The sequence below is a fragment of the Drosophila suzukii genome, chromosome X (genome assembly GCF_043229965.1).
Source record: "Drosophila suzukii chromosome X, CBGP_Dsuzu_IsoJpt1.0, whole genome shotgun sequence".
Taxonomy (NCBI): Eukaryota; Metazoa; Arthropoda; class Insecta; order Diptera; family Drosophilidae; genus Drosophila; species Drosophila suzukii.
In genome coordinates this window covers 24634205-24652433 of record NC_092084.1, presented here as the reverse complement: position 1 = coordinate 24652433, position 18229 = coordinate 24634205, and the positions used below count along the sequence as shown (strand labels likewise).

The 18229-nt window shown below is 48.3% G+C and overlaps 2 protein-coding genes across 4 annotated transcripts; one reads left to right on the top strand and one right to left on the bottom strand.

The window, feature by feature from the left end:
• Positions 1 to 16: 16 nt before the first annotated feature.
• Ubr3 (Ubr3 ubiquitin ligase) lies at positions 17 to 17973 on the bottom strand. 2 transcript variants are annotated; one of them, XM_017067605.4, is made up of 11 exons: positions 16281 to 17973; positions 13284 to 14020; positions 12987 to 13215; positions 12507 to 12919; positions 12114 to 12272; positions 2741 to 5635; positions 2248 to 2671; positions 1388 to 2181; positions 1191 to 1322; positions 977 to 1116; positions 17 to 914 (listed from the first exon to the last, which is right to left on the bottom strand). In XM_017067605.4, exons 1-11 carry the CDS (start codon positions 16948 to 16950, stop codon positions 797 to 799), a joined length of 6711 nt encoding a protein of 2236 aa, XP_016923094.2. In that variant the 5' UTR covers positions 16951 to 17973; the 3' UTR covers positions 17 to 796. The 2 variants fall into 2 exon arrangements, with proteins under 2 accessions (XP_016923094.2, XP_016923095.2); XM_017067606.4 differs by having other exon boundaries at positions 2248 to 2668.
• orion (chemokine-like protein orion) lies at positions 6289 to 12072 on the top strand. Of its 2 annotated transcripts, none has more exons than XM_017067607.4 (5): positions 6289 to 6890; positions 7128 to 7451; positions 10288 to 11006; positions 11067 to 11453; positions 11526 to 12072. In XM_017067607.4, exons 1-5 carry the CDS (start codon positions 6621 to 6623, stop codon positions 11818 to 11820), a joined length of 1995 nt encoding a protein of 664 aa, XP_016923096.2. In that variant the 5' UTR covers positions 6289 to 6620; the 3' UTR covers positions 11821 to 12072. The 2 variants fall into 2 exon arrangements, with proteins under 2 accessions (XP_016923096.2, XP_065724081.1); XM_065868009.2 differs by lacking the exons at positions 6289 to 6890; positions 7128 to 7451 and adding exons at positions 8670 to 9577; positions 9660 to 9821.
• Positions 17974 to 18229: the final 256 nt, after the last annotated feature.

The following is an 18229-nucleotide window of genomic DNA, read 5'->3' as shown; positions in this document are numbered from 1 at the left end:
TGTATCGTATTATTCGTTTTTGTTTTTTTTTTGTTATCAGCTTTCTTGCCTTTGTTTCCCTAAAAAAAAAACCTATAAGTTAAGGACTTAAGACTTAGTTTAGGTAGAACGCAACTAGAGAGACCCGCGCGGTGCTTAAATTTCGGTTTATTTTCGGGTTTATTTCTTCGTCTTCGCCCAGCAATTGTGTGGGTTAGTAGATATTTATTATAATTTATAATTGGTTGTTAAATATTCATGATCCTCGCGAGATTAGGCGGATTTCTAGATAGAGTTATTATTATGCGTTTCTCAGTTGAACAGTTGACAACAAACAATCATATATAGCTGTAGTTTTTTTTCGTTTTGTTTTTTGCATCCATATTTTATAAGTATTGTTATATATAAAAATGTGTAATATCAATTAATTGCAAATTGCCGACGTTGCTTCTAGGTGCGTTGGGGGATGTGAGGGAGGGCGGGTGTGTGTGTGTGGAGGGGGGAGATAACCGTAAACGAATACGGATGCAGATACGGATATGGTGTCCTTCTCCTCCTCCGCGTCTGAAGCTTCGAAACAACAGCGAAACTCGCTTAAACGTAGGGGGACATGTGTGTGGGGTGTTTGTTGTTGTTGGGTTAAGTTGTGTTTAGTTGTGGCGTTTGTGGGGTTTTGGAGATGTTGGTTCTCGGGGGCGGGTTGTTGACTGGTTCGACTAGGCGAGGAGCTGCCGGGCAGCTGGCTGGCTTCACATCCAATCCCATCTCAGATCTGGCCAACCAACTCCTGAATGCTGCGCAGTAGATCTTCCATATTTCACAAGAGATCCCGATGGAACACCCAGGTGTGTTTTGTGTGAGCAAACTTATGGGACAGCCACTGTGACTCCAGTAGATTGAAGCGATCTTGACTCAAATACAAAGGTTTGCCGCGCCTGCAAATGGTAGAAAAGGTTTTTAAAATCGTCTCTTAAAGCTTTAGATGGCTAACACTCACTTGAGATCGCGATCCTCCTCATCGAAGTCGTCCAGATACAGGGAGCCCCAAAGGCAGGCGCGTCGGCCGCGTATAACGATGATGTAGGTAGAGGTAACCACCAAAAAGATGCCAATACCGCCGCCACAGGATAGCGTATGCTGTTTAGATGAAACACAAGCAGGGATTAGATCATATACAAATTTAATTAAAGCACCATCTAGTGATGACTCACCCGAACCGCCTCGCAGCAGTCGTTCTCCGCACAGCAGTTCTGCTTGAGGCACACGATCGTCCCGCACAGCAGGCAGATGGAGCTCTCCTTGGGCACCTTGTAGCAATTCAGACACGGCCGCTCGTGGTAGTACTGTCAGTAGAAAAACAACTTCAGTTATGGCACATACACAATCAATCTGGTATAGGAAAACCCACCGTAAACAGACGTTCATACTCGCGCGGCAGTTCGAGAAGTCGGGGCTGCTGCCACAGCGAGTGCTGATTGATGAGCACCAGTTCCCTGACCGTATCCGCCGGCGGACGCACTTCCATTAGCTGCTGGCACCAGAACTGCGGCAGCGTTTGCTCGGTGCCGGGTATAAAGCACAAGCCCTTGCTGGCATTGAAGCAATCCCAGTCCATCGAATCGGTGACCAGCTCCAAGTAGTAGACCAGACGCACAAACTCCAGTCCCGGTGCCGAGATCTCCGGCATCTCGTGGCGATACAGATGCTGGCGCAGCAGGGCAGCCACTCGCAGGAATGGCAAACACAGCGACTGCAGCTGTAGCTCCATGGACTTAAGGTTGACCTCGTGCGGCGAGGATGAGGAGGTAGCTGTTGCTGCGCCCGATCCAGAGGCTGTTGTGGAGGAGGAGGAGCCAGCCGCCGCGGCTGCCGCCGCCGAGCTGCTGGTGCTAGGTATACAGTCACGTCGCAAGTGAGCTAGCTCATTCGTCTGGCTCAGCACCAGGGCCATGGCCTTGCCCAACTCCGAGGAGCTCTGCTGCTGGTTGCCAGCACGGCGACGATTGTACGAGCTGCTCGTGGCTCCGGCGGGGGATTCCGGTTGTGACTCAGCGCCGGAAGTGCCACTGGCAGCGCTATTGCTGCTGCCGTAAACTTTGAGAATGTGTTCGCACTCGAAATCCGTGAGGGTGACGCACAGCTGGACCACAATCTGGTAGTACAGCAGGTTGTACATCACCTTCACCATGCAGGTGAAGTAATCTGTAGGGCAAAAGAAAGCCATTACAATCAGTTAATGTAAAATATATAACAGGCAAGACTACTCACCCTGGTCCAAGTGCAGTGGCGCCAGCAGGATGAACTTGAGCAGCAATGCAATCGGATCCGCTAAGAGACTGGGAATCAGCTCGAGGCAGTGAGCCGGCAGTGGCTCTGTCTCGCTGACCGGAAGGCCGGCCAACGAGGCCCAGCTGCTCCACAGCGGCCACTCGACCAGGACTCGCACATGTACCGACAGCACGTGCAGGAGCGGCACTATGCAGTCCCGCTTTGGCTTGTACCGCGTGGCATTCGCCGAGCAGAGGGATCCGCCACGCTGGATGATCTCCGCCTCAAGGTTGGTACGCGCAATCGAGGTGACAAAGATGAACAGCTTGCGGAACGTGATGGAGGCGCACTTGACCTTGCGCTGGGCAATGTTTGTCATCACCTCCATGGCATGACCCATGGCCTCCGTTAGTTTTGTGGGCTGCTGGAAGTAAAAAGGTAAGTGTTAGGCAAATCCTCTTAAGACATCCCATCAAATAGTCAATATTCCTACCGGTATCGTCTCGTTCTCCTTGATCAGATCGGTGAGGTCGGCGACGAGACGCTCGAAGGGTTGATTACCCGAGCGGACGAGATGTGTGGGTCTGTCCAGCTGCGGACTCAGCGGCAGCACCGAGTTGGAGAGCTGCCGGCACACGGGACAATAGAACTCGCCGCGATCCTGCACCGGCTGGCGTTGGGTGGTGTACAGCGTCTTGAGGTACGCCTCCAGGCAACTGAGATGAACGTGATGGCCACACGACTGCACATGCACACCATTGTCATAGGCCATGTTGTTGGACAGATACCAGGACTCATCGCCGAATTTGAGACTAAGCAATTCGGTCCGCCTGCTAAATTCAGCGGCCAGTCGTGTGCTGTGCTTCAGTCGATCCTCATCCTCCACATTTAGTGGCAGCGGCAGTCGCTCGGCGATCCGCCGCCGGTGGCCGACAATGCCACTAGACTCGACCAGGACCACCAGACCAATGGGATTTGATTCCGTGCTGGGGGTTGTGCAATTGCAGATAATGCAATCGTACTCCTTTTCGCGCGGCTGCTCCTCGTACAGCTCCTCGTCGTCCTCGTCCTCTGGCCCGTAGTCCATGTGACTAGCTGCCGCCGCAGCAGATTGCATGAACTGCTTCTGCTTGTTGGCAAAGTCTTGCATCATCTTCTGCTGGCGCTCACGTGCCTTCTTGCGGCGCTCCTCCTTCTCCTTGGTCTCGCGTGCCTTTGCTTCCGCCTGCCTTTCGCGCTGATTGGGCCAGAGTCTGGCCCGGATGTCATCAATGCTGACGGCACACTGCTCATCCTGCTTGGCAATCTTGCGCAGCAGATTACCAATGAAGAATGGACCATCGCCAATGCGGGAGGAGGATACATGGATGTTCTTGTAGTTGCGCCTGCTGCGACCCCTTTCGGCCAGGGCGGTGCTCTCGGCTGCTGCCATTGAGGTGCTGGCCTCGTTGCAGTCCACATCCATGGCGGAATCCTCGCCAGATACCTGCTCTTCGCCGTCGCTTAACGAGAAGCTATCCAGCGTGCCCGAGAGCTGTGAATGGAGCTTGAGCATCAGCGATAAGATGCTCTCGTCTAAGTGCAGTTCATCCTTGTTGCTCCCACCGATGGCGATGTCCACGGATCGTTTCCGAGCTCCACCCGACTCGTAGTTCATCCTACGCCCGGTGCCGCCACCACTCACGCCGGACGTAAAGCTTCCGCCGGCGCCCAGGGCATTCGATGGGACAATATCCATGTTGACGCTGCTGGGAACGGCCACGGGCTGAACCCTCTGGAAGGGCAAGAGCATGCCACTGCCCGTGGGCGTGGTGGGTGAGAACATCTCGTTGGAGGCCACGGCAGGTGGTGTGGCAGATGGATTGGCGCCACCACCAACGCCTCCAATGGCGCCCATATTATTGGTCTCGGCGAGCAAGAGATCCCGCCGGATGGCCACCTCCATGCCACTCTCCGGCAACGTGATCTGCTGCAGCGGGAAATGGAAATCGAGGGCGGCCGCTGGACTCATGTCCATGGCATGATCGCCCTCCCTCAGTAGCTCATCGTCGTTGCTGCCCTGCCGGATGACGACACCCGTTTCGGCGACCACCGAAAGATCGGGTGGCAGGGCAACCTCCATGCCAGGCATTCTCATCGGCACCAGCGCCTGCGAGACATTCCTCCGGCTGAGTGCTCCCGGACCCAGGCCAACTGATGCCAGACCAGCGCCGCCCGTTGCCTCATCTCCTTCGGGGTCCCCATGACCAATCATTCGCATCGATTGCTCCGGATCCGCATCAACATCAAAGTCCAGATCCGAGTAAAACGGATTAGAGCGATAGCTAGAAGTGATCACCTGTGGATCGCGTGACTTTAGCGACACCTTCTTGACCACATGACGTAGATTGCAGCTGAGATTGTCCGTGGGATAGCACTGGAACAGCTTGGGCGGCTCCTGTCGCCCCGAACCGTAGCCATGATAGCCCGGTCCGCCCGAGGACTCCACCATGGCAGCCAGCGCTGGGGGAGCACGATCTCCCTGACCACTGCCAACATCATCACTGGTTTCCACAGCGATCTCCAGAAGGAACACAGCCAGGGCCAGCAGATGCTCGGAGACATCACGTGTGTGCACTGCCCGGAAAAATATCGACAGAATGGTGGAGTGAAAGACGCGAGAGTTTAGAATCTTGCAGGGATCACTGAAGGAGCTGGTGGCGGGCAGAGCCTGCGGCAGTCGGAATGGCGGCCAGAGGTTCCCACTCGCCGGCATCTTCTCCTTGCTCTTCACATAGTTCGTAAAGCGATCCAGCGAGGATTGGAAATCCCGGCGATGGACTGCTCGCAAAAGGACGTGCAGCGGATCGTAGTGCTTCTCCCACACCTCGTCGATGGGCGTGAAGAGACCCTGCTCCAGATTCTCGCTTCCACTCGATGGTGCCTTGTAAACGGAAAGCTTCTTTAGGAAGGTCTCAAAGTTCTTGGTGTGCACATTCCCCGATCTCTCTGGCATCAGTTCGAGGAGTTGCGAATGCGTCTTGTTCTCGGTGGCCAAGAGGGCACTGATCTCGATGATGCACTGGGTGGCCTCGTCGTTGCCCAGATTCGTGCGACTCGTCACCAGGGTGGCCAAAAAGGTGAGGAATCCCTCTAGCATCGAGGATTGCTCCGCCTTTTGGGGCTGTTTCAAGGGAGCCGTCTCTAGCCACTGACCCACGTCGAACAGCTCGATGGTGTTCTGCAGGAAGAAGTACTGCGGCAAGTTGGTGGCACAGATCTGCAGGAAGAACAGATCCATGTCGGCCATCGAGTTGCAGAAGTTCGCCTGGATGTAGGTCATCGCCTGACCCTTGATCTGCAGCCCGTTGCGCACCCATTTTCCGGCCAAGATCTCGTAGAAGAAACTCTGAAAAGAGCAGGGGAATACATTTTTATTTTAACATATATCACAATAAGTTGAACTAAATTCACTTCTTAAGCCAAATTGTAAAACATATTTATGTATAGTTTAGTGAATACTAAATAAAAACTGTTGTAAAATGTATGGATAATATAACAATTAAAAAACATTTTTATTCACCTTAAAAGTAGAAACGTTGATCAATTATAAATTGTTAAATAAATTATTAAGAGGTTGATTCATACATATCTAAATCAAAAATATTTTTTTAAATAACACGAAAAAACATATATTAAAATAATTGGCATTTAAATTTAAATTTTCATAAAAAAAAATAAAACAAATTATAATAACTTACTTTAATCTTATTGGCTTAAAATTTAAAATAATAAATAACGGCACATCACGAGGGCGATAACTATGACACATCGATGACACGCACGCAGAGTTATCGAAACTCGTTTCAAAAAGTCAACTCTGAGCATGCCAGCTCGCTCCCACTTATGCTGCGACCTATGCTGTCGCTCTGCCCTCCCCCTTCCACCGAAAAAGAACCGTACAAAACAAAGAAACCGAGCTCTTCTCTCTTCTGTGCCTGTGTGTGTGCGAGACGGGGTGTCTGCAGGCGGCAAAAAAGAAAAAGAAAAAAAAAAGAAGCCAAGTAAAACCCACATCTGTACGTTTGTTAATCAATCTCGGAGCAGCGAGAGCAGCGCAGCCGATTAAATCCAATCCCAGCCAAAACTCGACGCTCGAGACTAAACTCAACTCTCTGTTTTTGCGGCTATGGCATTTGCGTTTTGATTTTCAGCGGGCGCAGTTGCGTGCCAGCCAGTGTGTGTGTGTGTGTGCGTAAACATTTAATAATAATATTTAAAAAGGCACCCCTATAATCCAAACATCCCCAACGATCATTGGATTCCACAAAAAAAAACTAAAATAAATATACAAAAACGAAAGTAACACCACACACGCACAGCCCGGCTGCAGAATGGATTTTATGAAATGGGGACTTCCCCTGCTGCTGGCCATTCTGGTGGCCCTTCAACAGCCCACACAAACGGAGGGACTGATCGAGGATGTCCTGGACATCATCCATGTGGTCAAGGAGGTCACCTCCGGTGTCCTCAAGGCCTGGGACATTGTACAGTCCTCTCCACTGGCGGCCAACATTGATTTCCCCCTGATGAGGGAAAAGCAAAAGAAGGTCTTGCAGCGCCTGAAAGAAGTCAGCAAGCAAATAGATCACACCGAAGATCAGGTGAGTCAGCGTGTTTAACCCGCTCTTTAACTTGTTTCGTATACCCTTGCAGTGGTCATTACCACTTTGGTAATGTGCTTGCACTGGCAGCACTATTATATGATTTATTCGGAGATAACTAAATTGATTTTAAGATCTCACGATGTCGTAGTTTACCATCTCGTTATTTAGCTGCAAGGGTATAGAAACTTCGCCATCTCCTATAGCACGATTAACCTCCCAAAAAACCCACTTCAGCACGCTCAATATGTTGCCTTGGCCATCGAATCGGTGACGAGTTTCATGCACAATAATGCTCCAATTATGGCCAAAATGAACGATATCTCGGATACGATCAATAGGATCTCATCGCGCTATCAGCAGATGCAAAAGTACGAGGCCTACAAGGATAAGTTGGAAATGTCTACGCTTATAACGTTTGCCGAATGGACTGTTTCGCCGAATGCCCACTCGGTGCACCATCTGATGGATAGACTGCATATCATACTTCTGGGCAACGAGGATAGATCGACCAATGCAACGTCCACCAATCTGCTACAGCAACTGACCACTGCCTATGAGGTAATACAGTCTAAATTTAATGTGATCTACTTTTCTTACAGGTCGAATTTGCGGGGGGATTTAAACTGGAAAACCATCAGGTTCTCTGTTTTTGGGGAGGTTTGCCAAGTAGAAAGTCTGACAAAACTATTTTATTTGATTATTTTGTAGGGTGGTTCGAGCTCGGGCACGTTCCACTGTAATAATACGGATCGTGAATGGGGTGTCAATTTGCGAACTGCTTCCTCATGCCTGCTAGCCGTATGATTCACTAATGATGGTCGCCGGGGATTTGATATAGGTCTACACCAGTGGTCGGCACACACATACCGTTACAAGTTTGCCTTGCATTAGTGTGAGTGTAACAAACACGAAGTTTGCGCGCGGCGTGCTGAAGCGAGACGTTTCTCTGCTTTGCACTAAAATCCTCTGCCGCAGCAACAAAAAAGCGCGCCGAAGTTGAGAAAAAATGACCCGAAGACCCATGCCGAAGTCACACGAACATGTACGTTATACGTGAGCGAGCAGAGGATGGGCAGAACACTTCCCTATGCTCACAAGATAGGCCGCTGCCGACCACTGGTCTACACTCTAGACACAGGGTTTTGAGCGTTGTAAACTCGACTTTCCGGTTGACGCGTCACTTAAGTCTTTCTTCTGGTTTATTTTTTTCGGCAAAAGAAAGTCTCGCAGTGTATTAGTCACCGTTTCTTTTGTCGCCAAATAACGGTTAAAGCCTCCACACGCACTCACACGCTCCCAAAAAGAGGCATAAATTCTCCCTTGTTTGCAATTGTGTATGTTTGTGTATTTGCGTGAGGTCAAAGGTCTTGTGTCAACAAAAGACTGCGAAACAAGTTAAACAAAACATAAAGTACACAAACAAACGTCAGAGGGCAATGCAGCAAAACAGCGCTGCCCCCCACGCTGCGAAAAGAGAGCGCTTCTCTTTGTTGCTGCAATTGCGTCAAGGAGAGAGAGAGAGAGAGAGAGAGCTCTCCTCACTCACACGCACTTACACATCAGCTGTTTGCCAAACCAATTGGACGGTACAACTTTCTAGTTATAGATTGCTCGGTTTGCAAGTGCCAAAACGATCGCCATCGATTGTATAATTAAGCTCAAAGTGTAGGGTATTATTTCAGTGAGTGTGCACAGTGTAATCGAAACCGAAGAATCAAATAAAATTCGCTCAATTCGTGATTGCTGCTCACAACCAAACACGCGAGTGTGTTTGTGAGTGTGTGTTTACGCTACTCACATCGCCTGGTTGTCTGGAAAGAACAACAACAATGCACGAAAAAAGAGCTTCAGTCAGCGATTTTGTTTTTGTTTTTTGTATTGTATTTCCAACGAGCACAGCACACACCAATACAAACACACTGGCTGAGCGCGGAGCGCTTTAAAACAGAAACTGAAAAATTACAGTAGCCGAACAGCACTCAGAACAACAACACCCAGCTGAAATTATATGGCAAGAGGCGAAGGCGAGCGCGAATTAAAGTAAATCGCAAATAATAAAAAATCGTGGAATCTGTTTAATCGGGACGACGCAAACCTAAAACGTGATTCGGATTCTTTGTTTCCAGTTGGAAGGAAGTTGTGGAAAGTCTGGCTCTTTCCACTGGAATAGTAACTAAAAACTAGTAGAACCCCGTGAAGAAGAAGCAGAGAACTCAAGGCTAAACAATTTGGAAATATATCCCACGAAAATTCAAGGAAATCCCCGTTTTATATTCGCTGGGCGGATATAACTTATCGGGCGAGTTAATATGGCGGCGCCTATCGCAAAGTTATACGCTCTTGCTGTTGTTGTTGTCACTCTAGTGATTTGTGGACATACGAAATCGGCAAGGGCCGAGGGATGGATGCATCCGAGCATCCCCCAAATGGAAGTGGACGCCCTGCGCACCGAGTACATTGCCCTGGAACGTGCCTTATGGGATTATCTGGCCAAAACGGCCAATAGCCAGAACAATAAGGAAACGCAGATAAGGAAAGTGTACGATTCGCATCGGGACTTCGATTCGAAACCGCTAATGGGTCGCCCCTTCGAAGAGCATCGCTACGAGATCCTTAATCACTACGAATGGTCATTGCTGGAAAGAGATCTCATCTATATCAGCAAGCTATACGAGGCCTACAAGGTATTCTGCCTCATACAAAGGGCACATACTGTCTTTGGCCAGATCATAATAACTTAATGTTCCTCATCTCCCATATATACAGGACACCTTTGTCAAGCAAACCAGCGACCAACTGGATGAACTGGCCGTTTTGAATCTTGCCGGCGCAATCCTGCAAAACGATAAAACCGCCTCGATGCCACGCATCCTACAGGAAATCGAACGAGTGATGGTCTCCCAGACCCTCTACTACCGGGCCATGATAGTTAGTAGCTACCCCACCAAATACCATAATAGATCAGTCATATTAACAGCTGCAAAGATCATTCATATCCTTATAGCTAGGGTCTTTTTAAAACAAAAGATTAACAGATGCCTTGTTCTTTGTGAAAAAAAGCTAAAAACCCAGAACTGATTCATATTCATTAGTAATTAGCTTTTACAATTATTTTTAGATTATCAAATTTCTATGATAGCGAACAAAAAACAATGTTAGCCCTATATATAGGCAAAGGGTAATCTTACAGCCCCACGCGATCTGTAATTACCGTGTTATAAAATACTAAGGGTATGCCAACAATTTTTACAGCCAGATGTGACGGCTAATTAGAGCTAAAAACAAGAGTTACATTTCATGTGTACCTGGTAAAGAATGCCAGTGGGGTATTGCACACTTAAAACAGCTGGGTATTAACAATATTAATGACTTTCCCAATAATTCTTGCTTGCAGGTGTCCACCAATCAGATTTGCAATACAATGCAATCGGCTCAACAGTTTATTTACTCCCTATATGCGGACATAGCCCTGACCGAACTGAAGGCCTACACCATGATGGAGTTCTCGTGGATGATGCTGCGTGTCTACGGCAAGGGCAACTACACCCAGGAGGCTGAACTTATGCGATCGGACTACGAGAAGAGGACGGAGCGCACACTGAAAGTGCTCAAGGATGTGATGCTGCGAGCGGATCGTATAGTATATCGCTGCGATCCGGCGAAACATGTACCGGGTGTGACCTACGACGAGGTCACTCGTCTCCTGCAGGGCTACATCGAGAACGAGGTGGATTTGAATAACGAGGAAACCTGCCGAGAAACCTGCGGCTTTTATCAGTCCACCCGCAGCGAGGGCTGCTTCAAGGATCTCTACTGTTCCCGCCAGCCGAAATGCACGGGTCGCCTGTACAACTGCCAGTTCGTCGACTCCGACATGTGGGTGTGTCCGTCACCACAGAACAGCACCAGGCGCTACGAGTTCATCGAGTACGAGAACGGACGCGTCCTCGGCCAGCGGGGTAGATGCACCAGGGGCACCACAAAGGTGGACAGCTGGTGGCGTTACCTCCTCTGGCACTGCAGCTACTGCTTCTGTCTGTGCGATGAGCAGGGTCTTAAGTCGGATCGGTTCTTCAACCTGCGGGACACTATTGCCGATGTGAAGCGCAACAGGTGAGTTACCATTTAAGCACTTGACTAGCGAGATAAAAAAAATAATATCCCTTCCTACAGAATCGTGACTGGCTTGCGTTTTGTGAAGAAAAACCGAATTTTCCACCTGCAAATCCAGGAGGGCGAACTCCTGCCACGTGGTGCCGTTAATCAAAGCACTCTGGAGTGGAAGCCAGTTGAGAACTACAACTTCTTCGATCGTGATGTGAAAAAGGGTGTTGACTATCACATGTTGAGCTACGAGAGTCGCTCCATTGATCTGGATGATGTGGACACGGATGACAATAGCTTTGTTATCACCGGCGTGAGATTCCGTGTGATAGGCACCCATCTGAACTTGGAAGCCTACTACAGCGAGTTTGACTTTAAGACGGGTCAGCTCATTCAGCCGGAGAGCAACAGCTATTGGAAGTCCAACGACAATACCGATGTCAGCGGGGCACGCAGGTGAGCATCTATATAAGGGTGTTCTTTTCTGGAAACCAGCAAAGCTAACCTTAACTGAACTTTCTATTTCAGGGAGAAATTGCGCCTGGATAACGCTGACGTGTCCACGCGGACAATCACCCACTCAATACCTCTGTCACGCCACAATCAGTGCATCGACTTCACCAACACGGGACTGGACAAGGATGCCGCCCAGAGCACTGTGCCCTTCGTTGACATTCAGGACGTGATCTCGAATCCGCCAGTACCACTGGCCGGCATTGGCATCTACTACAAGGGCCGCAACGGCTACGGCGGCTTCCTGGGCCCCAAGATCATCACCTACGACTTTACGCCCCACGTTCAGGTGCCAAAGAAGAAGTTCTAGGCCGAAGAGAAAGAGTCGAAGAGGCGGTGCTGTTCCATCCCGCACATATGTCATAGCTTTCTTAGTTTTACACTACCTATCAATACACACTTGCAATTACTGTCGCGTAGTCTAAGTAAGATCGGAGGAGAACGAAGCGCAAGAGACGCAGAATCGGGCAAGACAAGATATAACTAAAATTATACTGAAATTTAGCCATAAAAAAAAACAAATAAAGAGAATCTGAATCTGAGAACCCAGAGAACCGAATAACTTATTGTATTTTTGTACTGATATGATGGAGGCAGACTCACCTGGACACGGAGCGGATGGATCATCAGGAGGGGCAGGAGATAGGGGCGCGAGGGCAGCACGTCGTTCAGACTGATTCCCATTTTGGTGACCGCCTGGCATACAAAGGCGGCCAGATAACGATGCAGTGGAAAGTGGAACGAAGCCTGCATCATCTCCTCCTGCAAAAATAAATCAAATAGGGATAAGGATTAGTTTTGAAAAAATATTTAAATAACCGGTATCTGTTTGACATAGTATTTAAATAAATACCAAATTTTCAATTAAATGAGTTAACTTAACTGTAGGATTTATATAGATTTTTAGTTATCAAAGTTAAGAGTTAAAGAATTCCGAAAGGTATTTATGTCTGTTAAGTGTACCCTGTTGTGTTTTAAGAGGAAGAAAACACTCACCATAGATAGACGCGCTTCCATGAAGTAAATGGAGTCCAGCCACTCGTGCAGCGTCGTCACACAGTAGTTGATGATCTTTTTGGCCAGGTGGGCGTGTGTGCCATCCTGCAGATGCGAGATAATCGACCACATGGGATAAGCACTGGCCTCCAGTTCGCAGGAGAACGCCGCATAGTAGCTGTTTGGCTCGAACTCCACATGAGAAGCGGTCTCTCGCACGTTGACATTCATGCCCTGAAGCATCTGGAGAAACTGGAACCACATGTCGATTAGGTTGTCGTCCCTCAGAAAGACTAGGGCCACCGATTCGTGTGACAGGACGTTGTTAAAGTCGGAGACTAGCGGCCAGTAGCAGTGGTCCTTCATCACCTGACGCGTGCAGTCGATGACAAAGTGGAAATTCTTGCTGGGATCTTAAGAAAGAATAATATTTTAGATGTCAAAAAGGCTGCGCATTAGGGATGCTAAACTAAATCTTACCATGCAGCGTATTCTGTATGAGTATCTTGGACATCATCAACTTCAGACTGATGATCATCACGTGCAGCAGCGACAGCTCGTTGACCATCTTGAGAGCCAGACTTTCGTTGGAGAAGAGCTGGACGCTCATGTGGACCACCCGGTTGCTAAGCGTGTCCGGATCGCGGGACATTTCCAGCACGGACGGTATGCGACTGTAGTGCATCACAAATGTGCGGGTGAGGTGTTCCTTCATGGGACAAACGAATAATTATTATTATAAGTATCTTAAGCTCCAATTATTCCAAGAGGACTCACCTTGTAATCCTGATCGGGCAGCATGTTGAGCAGGAAACAGACTAACGTCTGTGGGAACTCAAATTTGAATGTCCAGAAGATGAACTCCTCGAGCAGCGTGGTATGTACCAGCTTGTCGCCCAGTGCCGGCAGATCCCTGTACTCATCGGGTGGCTCTGGATTAGGGAATCTGTTGACAGCATCCTCGTACTTCTCACGGTTCGCTTTCAAGAAGCGTCCGTTTCGTGTGTCCAGACATGGTGCCTCCATGAAATACGCATAAACCTCCGGATTGATCAGCGTACGCGTCATCACTTTGCGCATTATCTCGCCCATGTTATTCAGATCGATCAGCATGTTGGCGAACTCCTCGCACGAATACGAGGTCATCGCATGCACCTGCAGTGAGGTGTCGCTGTGCTCGCGGAAATGCTGCAGCAGGCGGAACAGCAGCTTGGGCATAATGGCCTCGGCCACCGCCAACAGATTATTGGGCACCGGATCTCGGTTGACCCGGTTATTGATGCCATGATCGCTGCAGAAGCCCTCCGCCTTCATTACCGAGGTATCGCCACAATCGCAGGCACCACCCGCCTGCGACAGGAACATATTGAAGTCGTGGTTCGTGTGGTTGCCCTTCTTGAAGCAATCCCGGCATATGGACATGCAGGGCGAGATGCCGCAGGTGCGGCACCTGTAGGCCACAACATGGGGCACCCAGACCAGTCCGCACTTGGCGTGGTTGTCATAGCTGCGCACTGCAAAATACAATTCAAACATTAAAATAAAATTCAGCCATTCTCTAAGGATATAAAAACCAAACAAACAGATGTAAAATATTTACATACACGCCCCCCATTTTTAAATAGGGAGCAAGGACATCAAATACATCGACTTCAGAGCTCACAAATTACCACGTTTAACCAACTGGTACATTCACAAGCCCATAAAAAGTTAAAACTTTACTATGTATTTATCTTTCAAAAGAAGACCCTGGGCCAACTATTGATTTTCTTAAATTTGACGTGTCATTGGGATACTGAATACGGAAAATTGGCACAAAGTAAATCAAAAATTCAGTGCAATTTATATAAACGATTTCCAGTAGTTATAATAGCTTTGTAATTCGAAGAAATATCATTATCTTTAATTAAACCTTATTATCATTGACATCCATATTTTGCAACTTTTAAAATTACTCATCTTTCTTTGTAAGGTTGCGCCCTTAAAATTTCCAATCTAAGTGTAAAAATAGTTGTTCAAACATAAAAAGATTAACTTATTATGATTAAATGTATAACATTCTTCAAGAAGTAAATGTTTAGCTTTTCAAAAGATAATCGTGTAAGGTACATTTATTAAGTATACCTGGAAACATTTGTAATGCAAAGATGTTTGCTTTTTTAATATTTTTCTATGTATTCAGGGAGTGCAGATTTTATGTGATCAAGAGATTTTTTACTAACTAAATATTAGAGGCTTTAACCAACATTATTTACTAAGCCTACTCCTTGACTTCCCATGCAATGATATCGAAATAATCGATCGATTAAAAATCTTTTTTCCACCTCTGAACAAAAATCGATAGATTATCGATGCCGAAATTGCGTGATGAGGTGAAATCGAGAAACCTGTCGAGGCCAGCTGTTTTGGTTTTACCTTGCTATTCCTATTGATTTGATTGAGTTCCAAAAATAAAATGATGCACTCATGGCTTAGTTAATTTCGCTTGTTGCGTGACTCTTAGCTTTTTTGTCTTCGGGCTGCGTTCTGGGGCATATGTTCATTCATACATATACAAAAGTATTTCGCATTTTGTATTTCGTTTGGACCTTGTTGGCTAAAAAGGTCAGCGTTGTCGGCCGCCGCATGCGGAAGGAAATCAATTGGCCAATAACAACGGCAGTGCAGCGGAAAGTTGATTGACAATATTGTAAATTTGTAAATGGCGATCGATCGACAGACAAGTTGGCAACTCTCTCGCTCTCTACCCCCGCCCCATCCATCCGTCTCTCTCTAACTGAGAACTTTTTGGACAAGGTCCACCTGAGGGAGCGAGGGAGAGGGGCTGAGGTGCGGAGACACCCACACACGCACAGCTCCACAACATAACGGTCTTTCGCTCAATTGCCGATGACAGCTTACAGTGGGCTACATCACACACTTAACCGACCCCCGCACCCACTGTGCGTGTTTTTGTCAAATCAACAACAATGACGGTCAATCAACTTTTGCCGCCCCAGTGCAATTTTGCAATTGTTCTGCTCTGTTCTGTGCTGTGCTGCACTTTGTTGCAACAGTTACAAAAAAAAAAGAAATAAGAGGAGCACTTAGCGGTAACAAAAGGTGCCAGCATATAAACAAGCCCCAACGGCATTGGTGTGCGTATGTTTTTGGGACGGATGCTGCGGAAACATTTATTACGCAAGGCGAACCGAACCGAACAGCTGACAAACAAGGTGCAAGTTGCATTCCACTGTGCGTGTGCGTCTGTCTCGCTCGTGTGTGTGTGTGTGTGTTTGTGTGAGAGAGCTGACAAGTGGGAAGTGGGACAGGCAACCATAAACGATAAAAGCAACTTTGGCGACATACGCAGCCTGGCACAAAAAATAAGTAATCATAAAAAATTATGCACAAATACAGCATTGCAAGTAGATGAGCAGTTGAGATTAAATTGGGCTAAAGTTGACTCCCCTAATCAGTGCAAATGTGTATGTGTGCGAGTGAGTGCGCTTGATTGCTGTTGCCATGGTGGTGCACTCGCACTCTTCACGCTGCCTTGCACCTTGCTGTTATGCTCTCCCTCTTTACCCTTCGCCTTGCGTGCCCTACAACAATTACAAACACACACAGACTCAGGTATCTGACAGGTAACTCACACACACACACACACACACATACACACTGGCAGAGTTTCAGGGGCAACGGACTTGCGATCAGCTGTTTGGCGATAGGAAATGCAATGCAAACACATTTATCGATAGGCATACACATTGCACATTTGGAATTTAGACGTACCAATTTTAACAAACTCCTGCGGCGTCCTTCCTCCGGCAATGAGCCATCGAATCCACTCGATGTTGTCCAAATTGTCGATGGGCGTGCCCGGATTGAACAGGGTGTCCATTATGGAGTCGAGATCGGGCGTGGGGCTGCCACGGCAGCACTCCGTGTTGATCAGGGCGGCTACCTCCTTGCGGCTGCGCAGGCTGAAGGAGGAGGCGCCGAAGAAGAAGCTCGGCTTGGCGCCGGAATCGCCGGAGGAGGCAGTGCCCGCTCCACCTCCTCCTCCTGCTGCAGATGATGCTCCAGATCCTGAACTGGAGCCCGAGCCCGCTGCAGTTGCTCCCCTGGGCGGTGGCGGCGGAGGAGCGGCTGCCGCCACACTGGAATCCCAGTCGTGGAATGGGGAATGCGAGTTATCGGCGGTGGCTGCAGCTGCGGTGGTTCCGCCTGCTCCTCCTGCCACTGATGATGAGCCTGCGCCGAGGCGAATTGATGGCATTGCCGTGATTATGGGTGGCAGGACATAGACCGAGGAGAGATCCACATCGGAGGACTCGTCCTCGTCCACATCATCCTGATCCTGCTGCATGGCCGCATCGTTGGCGCGCTGCTCCACCACCACCGCCGCCTCCTCGTCATCGATGCTGATGTCGGCATTGGACAGGTTGTCATCCTCGTCCATGGTGAAATGGTGGCGTATCTTTTGGTGACGTCGCCGGTGCTCCGATCCGGTGCTCCGTCCCTAGCACGCTGAAATTCTTGAGCTCCAAACTCAGCCGCTGCCGCTGTTGCTGCTGGTCTTTTTCTTTCGGTTCGGCCTTTTTCAAACAAGTTTTCTTTTCGTCTTTTTTTCGGCTGCTGCTGCTTCTTCTTCACTGCGTGATTTTTTTCTTTTTTTTTATTGTTTGGCTAGTGGCCGAATTTTATTTTTCTTATATTTTTGTTGTTTATGGCGGAGTTGCGTTCAATTGAAAATTTTGGACAGATTGATTGAGGAGGGATTACGATTGGAGGACTGGGAGGGGGTTTTGGTTTGGTTTTCGGATTTACGCTTAGAGAGATGGAGACGGAAAATTTCACAACACCAAACACTTGACTCAGTGGAGCCGCTTCGACATCTCAGCAGAGCTCCGTTCCTGCTTTTGATTTGTGATTTCTAAAATCGGATTTCTGATTTCTGACTTCTGACGTTCTACACTTCTGCTCTTTGACGTGCCCAACCGACCTGCTGTGGTGCGGTGGCTATGGGGCTATATCCCCATGGTCCTTATCCGTATCCGGATCGAGAGGAGTTCTTTGGCCGCCCTTTCCGTTTCGGTGCCCGTTCCTTTTCCCCGTTTTCCCGATTTCGCTCACTTTTCACGCTGTTTCATCCGCGAGACTTGCAAATATACGAATATACGCACACATACTCGTCGCGGCCGCACACGCACACACACACGGACTCGACACCACACACACACGGGCACGCACACTGACAAGTGTGGCCAAATATATTAGTCGAGCATTGAACTTGCCAATTACGCTGATTTTTGCATATTATTTGCTGTTTGGAGGACCTCTTGGCCAGCTAGTTAGTTCCTTTGGTGCATGGGCAGCCCTTTAACCGCTGCCTTTGCACTCGCGAATGCTTTTAATCCTGCCAATTTCGATTTGCTCCACGAATATCCACACACGGTCCGTTCGCGTGTATGTGTATATGAATTAGCGCTGGGCCAACCACTTGCGATAGTATCGATATATCGAACAGTTGGGCCTTTCGATAGCGCTTTACGCAAATCCGTAGGAATTTTTGAACATTTATTCTCTGTAAATCACTCTATATAAATTGTGTTCTATAAATATGTACCACGTATACTATAGTTTTGAACAGAGGCAATAATTTCCACTTAAAAATACATTATTTCCTTTTAATTTGAGAATTTGTAACCAGGGAATATTAAATGCGACTTCTATCGATA

Excerpts from the sequence above, each read along its gene's own strand:
- Ubr3 (XM_017067605.4), bottom strand. The coding sequence starts at position 16,950 with ATGGACGAGGATGACAACCTGTCCAATGCCGACATCAGCATCGATGAC. Across the intron at positions 14,021-16,280 it reads GCAGGAGTTTGTTAAAATTG|TGCGCAGCTATGACAACCAC; the intron begins GTACGTCTAAAT and ends TGTATTTTGCAG. Across the intron at positions 2,182-2,247 it reads GCCACTGCACTTGGACCAGG|ATTACTTCACCTGCATGGTG; the intron begins GTGAGTAGTCTT and ends TTTGCCCTACAG.
- orion (XM_017067607.4), top strand. The coding sequence starts at position 6,621 with ATGGATTTTATGAAATGGGGACTTCCCCTGCTGCTGGCCATTCTGGTG. Across the intron at positions 6,891-7,127 it reads TAGATCACACCGAAGATCAG|CACGCTCAATATGTTGCCTT; the intron begins GTGAGTCAGCGT and ends AACCCACTTCAG. Across the intron at positions 11,454-11,525 it reads GATGTCAGCGGGGCACGCAG|GGAGAAATTGCGCCTGGATA; the intron begins GTGAGCATCTAT and ends TTTCTATTTCAG.